The 7,073-nt window shown below is 48.4% G+C and overlaps 1 protein-coding gene across 1 annotated transcript in view; it reads right to left on the reverse strand.

The window, feature by feature from the left end:
- PPTC7 (protein phosphatase targeting COQ7) overlaps nucleotides 1-6,652 on the reverse strand; it is a 50,571-nt gene extending 43,919 nt beyond the window's left edge. The window contains exon 1 of the mRNA XM_008004701.3: nucleotides 6,146-6,652. Coding sequence (XP_008002892.1) covers nucleotides 6,146-6,368 — 223 coding nt within the window. The 5' untranslated portion in view covers nucleotides 6,369-6,652. The remainder of the gene's footprint in view (nucleotides 1-6,145) is intronic.
- Between the last annotated feature and the right edge of the window lie 421 nt (nucleotides 6,653-7,073).

The raw sequence follows: 7,073 nt of genomic DNA on the forward strand, positions 1-7,073 counted from the left end.
ACCTCTACTAAAAATACAAAAATTAGCCAGGTATAATGGTGGGCGCCTGTAATCCCAGCTACTTGGGAGGCGGAGGTTGCAGTGAGCCAAAATCGCACCACGGAGGTTGTAGTGAGCCAAAATCGTGCCACTGCTCTCCAGCCTGGGCACAAGAGCGTGACTCTGTCTCCAAAAAAAAAAAAAAAAAAAAAAAAATTCACTCAAGGTCATATTTGCTATCAACAGGTAGATGAAGCTGGAATCTGACTTTAAGAAAATTATGGGCGGGGCGCAGTGGCTCAAGCCTGTAATCCCAGCACTTTGGGAGGCCGGGACGGGTGGATCACGAGGTCAGCAGATCGAGACCATCCTGGCTAACACGGTGAAACCCTGTCTCTACTAAAAAATACAAAAAACTAGCTGGGCAAGGTGGCGGGCGCCTGTAGTCCCAGCTACTCGGGAGGCTAAGGCAGGAGAATGGCGTGAACCTGGGAGGCGGAGCTTGCAGTGAGCTGAGATCCGACCTCTGCACTCCAGCCTGAGCGACAGAGCAAGACTCCGTCTCAAAAAAAAAAAAAAAAAGAAAAGAAAATTATGGCACATCCTGCACATGTATCCTGGAACTTAAAATAAAATTAAAAAAAAAAAAAGAAAAGAAAGAAAATTATGGTAATATAATGAGACTGGTGTCCTGACATGGCTTGAAATCTAGCTGAGGAAAATTCCAACGAGGACTTCTTGAAAGACTGATGTTAGTGGGCACACACACACTCTCAAGGTGACTACTTTTTTAAATGGACAACTCACTTTCAGAATAGAGGTTCTATAAGTATATTAAAATGATCATGACTGTTTGAGAACACCAAATTCTACCTCATCCATTCACTTCCTAAATAGAACTTAGATCTTAATTTTGTTCACACGATCTTTATACCTTAAGACAACCACTTTTAAGACAGACATTACTCACAAAAACACTTCAAAATCCTGACCACAATCAAAATCAGATCCAAAGGCTGGGATATGAAATTATTTTAATTTCATTTTTAGGCTTCAAGTTTAACCAAGCTTAAATAAACATCCCACAGTTTCATAATAAATACTTTACAACTCAATATTCAGAGGTCAAAATTTATATGGCACAGACCAGGCTGCCATTTTTAAAATAAGTGGTTTCTGTAAACTGTGGTTTAGCATGCAGAGGAGTTTTTGTTGCACTTCAGTTATGAGTCAGAGTGAATAAAGAAGTTATAAACACACACACACATACACACCCAGGAAAAGCATTCGAAGGACAAAAGTATCAGGAGACTGACTGGTTTTTAATTCACATATATCATCAAGAAAACCTGAGCAGTAGTCTAACGGGGAGAGGGCTGGGAAAGACAGTCTCAGTTAAGAGACTGAGATAGGTGTCAACCTCAGTTCCCGTAACTAGTAGAGTAACCTTGGGGAAGTCATCTGACTCTCTGGAGGCCTGTTTTCTCATCAGTGAGGTGAACAAAACTAGACTCCAAGGTTTCTAAGTGTTACAATTCTCAACAGTCTTTGATTCTATTGTTAAGTAGCATAAGACTGTGGGAAGCCCAGCTATTACACCATGCAGTTCTCATATTTTTGTGCACCTAGGAAGCCATGCCATATAGAGTAATAAGAGAACTTGGAATTTGCCACAGGGAAGAAGGAACAAGAAAAGTGTACATAGCTCCCGCTAGTACTGGTTTACTCCTGTTGGACCTAGTAAAGAGAAAGCACCTTTGTCAATTTTCCAGAGAATGATAGGAGTGGTTCCTATGTCTCACCACACCCACCATAGTTGGTTCTTCCAAAAAGAAATCCAGTGGGGACTATACAAAATGTTGTGAAGCACCAAGTACTATTAGTCACTGCATGACTAATAGGACAGATAATTTTAAGTTAAAGAAACAAAGCTTTCTCTTTCTCATATAAAAAGAAAGAAACAGTTTTCATTCCAGTCAAGGAGTCCTAGATGACCACAGTAAATAATCTGTTACACAGATACTCAGTAATAAATATGGTGTCAATTCAAAGAAAATTAATTATCTACAGAACCAAAAGGTTCAAAAAGCACTTAAGTTCAACGTAACGTTATTACTCAACACAGCCTTTTAATGTAATTCAGTTTGTAACTCCAAACTCTAGACAGCAGTATTAAAGAGTCATTGAAAGTCACCACCTTAGCCGGACACCGTGGCTCACACCTGTAATCCTAGCACTTTGGAAGGCTGAGGCAGGTGGATGACATGAGGTCAGGAGTTCGACACCAGCCTGGGCAACGTGGCAAAACCTCGTCTCTACTAAAAAAATACAAACAATTAGCCAGGTGTGGTGGCACATGCCTGTAGTCCCAGCTATTTGGAAGGCTGAGGAACGAGAATCGTTTGAACTGGGAGGCAGAGGTTGCAGTGAGCCAAAATCGCACCACTGCACTCCAGCCTGGGCAGCAGAGCAAGACTCTGTCTCAAAAAAAAAAAAGTCATCACCTTTTACAGTATCAATAAAATAGAAGTCACCATCATATGAACTGGTTCAGGACAGCCAAGGATCAAATGAGGCCAACTCATGAAGTTATTTCAGGTGGCTCCCAAGACTGCCGTCCGGAAGAGCTCCTCCATAACAGGACAGTCCTGGAGAACCTGTCCTTCACTTCCCCTATCCCCTACCATTTGCATATGTGCACGCTTGATCTTTGTCAAACATGGCTAACAACCACCCTTTGGTTACATCAGCAACCACTATCTGACTGTGTCTACTGGCATTCCCTTCAAGAAGGGTACAGAGCTGGGGTTCTTGATCTGATTCCTATGCATGGACCTCTAGGTGGTATTAGAGGAGTCACAGAGTCAGCAAAGTTCCTAAGAGCCTATGCAAAATTTTATCTCTGTGCACAGGGTCCTGAGGAGAAATCTCTTGGACAAAGATCCTCAGGGGTTGTGAACCAAGGAAAGCTAAAAACCACTGGTTTAGTGCTACACACAAAACAGGCATCTACCAAAGGTGCCCATGACACCTGTCATTTAAGGTGCAGAACAACAAAGGGTGCCATCTATTCAAAGCAAAAGGAAAATATGGGCCGGGCGTAGTGGTTCACGCCTGTAATCCCAGCACTTTGAGAGGCCAAGGCAGGTGGATCACCTGAGGTCAGGAGTTCGAGTTCAGCCTGGCCAACAAGATGAAACCCTGTTTCTACTAAAAATACAAAAATTAGCCAGGCGCGGTGGTGCACGCCTGTAATCCCAGCTACTCAGGTGGCTGAGGCAGGGGAATCGCTTAAACCCGGGAGGTGGAGGTTGCAGTGAGCTGAGATGGTGCCATTGTACTCCAGCCTGGGCAACAAGAGCAGAACTCTGTACCACCCCCCCACCACCAAAAAAAAGAAAATAACAAAAGGAAATATGAGATGATGGTCGGAAGCTGTAGTCACTAAGGGTCAGGTCGTCCATTCCCTTCATCCCCTAGTCTAGATAAAGAAAAGGAGACTCAAGAGAGGCTCTGCCCAAGACCACATATCACATAGCTACTAAGTGGCAAAGCTGAGCATCAAAGTTCGCTGGATTTCCATCAGGATGTCTAGGGCATGAAATTACGTTTATACTTTTTTAGAATGGGTTTGACCAAAATCCCCCCAACTCTTGTAAATATCCCACTCCATTGAGAAGGTAGCCTTCCAAAATTTTGTTGTATCATATTGCTTTTTTTTTTTTTTTTTTTTTGAGACCAAGTCTTGCTCTTGCTCTGTTACCCAGGCTGGAGTGCAGTGGTGCGATCTCGGCTCACTACAACCTCCATCTCCCAAGTTCAAGCAATTCTCCTGCCTCAGCCTCCCTAGTAGCTAGGATTACAGGCGTGTGCCACCACTCCTGGCTAATTTTTGTACTTTTAGTAGAGATAGGTTTCGCCATGTTGGCCAGGCTAGTCTGGAACTCCTGACCTCAGGTGATCCGCCCACCTCGGCCTCCCAAAGTGCTGGGATTACAGGCGTGAGCCACCATGCCTGGCCTAACCTTCTAAAATTTTAAAATCAAGCTTCAATATAGGATTTGACACATTTAAATACTCCACAGATCATCAATCAAGTCACAGATCTTCCACAAAAGCTGCGTACAGATTTTTTTTTTTTTTTTTTTTTTTTTGAGAGGGAGTCTCGCTGTCGCCTAGGCTGGAGTGCAGTGGCACAATCTTGGCTCACTGCAACCTCTGCCTCCCTGGTTCAAGTGATTCTCCCGCCTCAGCCTGTTGAGAAGTTGAGACTACAGGCGCGCACCACCACGCCTGGCTAATTTTTGTATTTTTAGTAAAGACAGGGTTTCACCATATTGGTGTGTCTGATCTTGAACTCCTGACCTCGTGATCCACCCACCTCAGCCTCCCAAAGTGCTGGGATGACAGGCATGAGCCACCGCGCCTAGCCCAGCATACAGATTTATAAGGTGAACCTTGGAGGCTCTTTATCCCCTATCTTATGTTATGAACGAAACTTTAAAAAGCAACACAGGGGCCGGGCTCACACTTGTAATCCCAGCACTTTGGGAGGCCAAGGCGAACACAAGGCCAATCACAAGTTCAGGAGTTCGAGACCGGCCTGGCCAACACAGTGAAACCCCATCTCTACTAAAAATACAAAACTGAGCTGGACATGGTGGTGGGCGCCTATAATCCAAGCTACTCGGGAGGCTGAAGCAGGAGAAGCGCTTGAACCCAGGAGGCAGAGGTTGCAGTGAGCCGAGACTGCACCACTGTACTCCAGCCTGCCGTCTAAAACAAAACAAAACTAAACAAAAGCAGCACAGGTCACAAGCTCACTGAGTGAGGCACTTCTAAATGTATCAGGGAAAAGATAGCTATTGACAGCTGACTTCGGGGTGGATTTGTACAATTTCAATCTGCAAGCTGCAGGACCTTTCTAAGTCTCTCTCACGTGAATATCAATAGCATTGCCTAAATATTAAATGCTTTTTCTTCAACCCAGATAATGGGGTCATTCATAAATTAAACTGAGAACAACCTTTCCATTCCCATGTTCACAAACACTACATGTGGTAGAACCAAAGATACTAGGCAATTATTCTGAGATCAGATTAAAAAATAATTACTGTCATAAAAAAGTTACAGAACCATTTGTTCCAATGCCAAACTCTGCCTCAGCATATGAAATTTAAAGTAACCAAAAACTTAGTCTCACCTGGGAAGGGAAATCAAAGTGACATTTGAACCCAAGTTCAATGACAACACGTCCTTCAACTTAAAAGCGAGTGCTTTATTCATTCAGAGTTTTAACGGCACAGGATCCCATAGCATACACAAAATCTCCTAAGGCGTACATTATGATAAAGTTCCTGACTGCTTGTGAATTATATTTAGCCCTTTCTGCCAGCTCTCTCCCTAGTCTCCCACCCCGCAAAGGTATAACCGGAATAGGCCTCAGGGAGCACCTGTGGCCTGAAAAGGCTGTGACCAATCTCAAAGCTTTCCCGGCTGCAGTCTACAAGTAGGTTCGACCATTCTATTTTGGATTAAGGAGACTCTGCCAACCCCCAAGTGACCGCAAGTGGACAAGATCAATTTAGGAGAACACGCTATGAGGGTTTCTTCGCCAAGCCAGCAGCCCCCACCGCCAGACTGCGAAAAGGGTGAAGATTTGGTCACCATCCAGGCGGCGAAATAATACGGCCGGGCTGTCTGGGGGTTCACGACTGCCCGATCCCACAGCCTGGGCCGGTCTGTGGTGTCGGGAGCACGCGAAGAGGCAAGGATCCCCGGGGCACGCAAGAGGGAACCAGAGCGAGGTTAGGAGCCTGCAGGTGTCGCCCAGGAAGGGGACGAGGTCGCCCAGGACTGGCACGGCCGAGTGAGACCGAGAGTGTGGTTCTGGACTCGGACAGACCGGTCACACTCTCGGGTTGTGACCTTGAGCACACGACTTGACCGCTGTGGGCCTCAGTTTCCTCCTCTCTAAAATGGGGGTCGTTCAAGCGGAAAACGCGCCTCGGAGCGCTTGGCACGGCGCCTGGCGCATAGTAAGCGCTCCCTCCATGTGAGCGCTCTGGCTCCCTTCGCCGCCGGGAGGAACTGGGGAAGCCCCGCGCGGGGAGTCCCCGGGAGGCGGATCCGAGGCTGGGGCGAGGGAACCGGGTCGGGGACTCACCCAGCACGTCCGCGGAACGGTGTCGGGCCACGAAGCACGCGTCGTCCCCGTAGCACGCGCCCTTCTTGAGAAGGCCCTTACGGAAGTCCTTGCCGAAGCCGCAGCCGGCAGTCACCAGCCCGTAGTCGCCGCCGCCGCCGCCGCCGGCCCTAGGGTCGGTCTGCGAGAGGCCGCCGAGCACGGCGCGAGCCACCAGGCGCCCGTACGAGAGGACCGAGAACATCGCCGCCGCCGCCCCCCCGAGGAGGCGGGGGGCCGGGGGAGCAGGAGGACGCGGAGGCCCGGAGCCGGCTCTCTCCTCAGCCGCAGTCGCGCCGCCGATGGGGCGCTCCTCAGGGCGGCGCGCAGTGGCCGCCGCCGCCCCTGCCCGACGCGCGGGGCCTCGCACACGCTCAGCCGCGCGCACCGGAGCCAGAGCGAGGTCAGAGCCGGCGGCTTCTCCGCCTCAGCCCAACTGAGGTCCCGGCTGCAGCCGCAGCTGCCGCCGCCATCTTCCGCTCCACTAGCGTGTTCCGGGCGGCGCCGGCAGCACCGCCCCCTCCCTGGCCCTGCCCCTAGCCCCGCCCCGATTCGACGCTCAGCCCCCCAAGCCCCGCCCCTCGGGCTTTCAGCCTTATGTAGTCACCAAGGTTGAGCATGCGCAGAGAGTGCGAACGCAGTGTCTCCTGGGAATTATAGTCCCAGAGTCGTAGTCACTTTTGACTTGGCTGCCAAAGATTTAGGACCTAGGAGGATTCCCCAAACCCGGGACCTGTGTTAAGTTAGTAGGAATTGTAGGTGGGCCACGTGAGGGTTTTCTCCCCTGTTTTAACCGTATCTTTTAAAGCCTGTTTCAAATAAATAACGCCACCATTCCTTTAAACAAAAACCTGCAAGAAACCAGAATGGAGTCACATAATGAGAAACAGAGGTACACAGATCTAGTGAC

This window comes from Chlorocebus sabaeus, chromosome 11 (genome assembly GCF_047675955.1).
Source record: "Chlorocebus sabaeus isolate Y175 chromosome 11, mChlSab1.0.hap1, whole genome shotgun sequence".
Classification (NCBI taxonomy): Eukaryota; Metazoa; Chordata; class Mammalia; order Primates; family Cercopithecidae; genus Chlorocebus; species Chlorocebus sabaeus.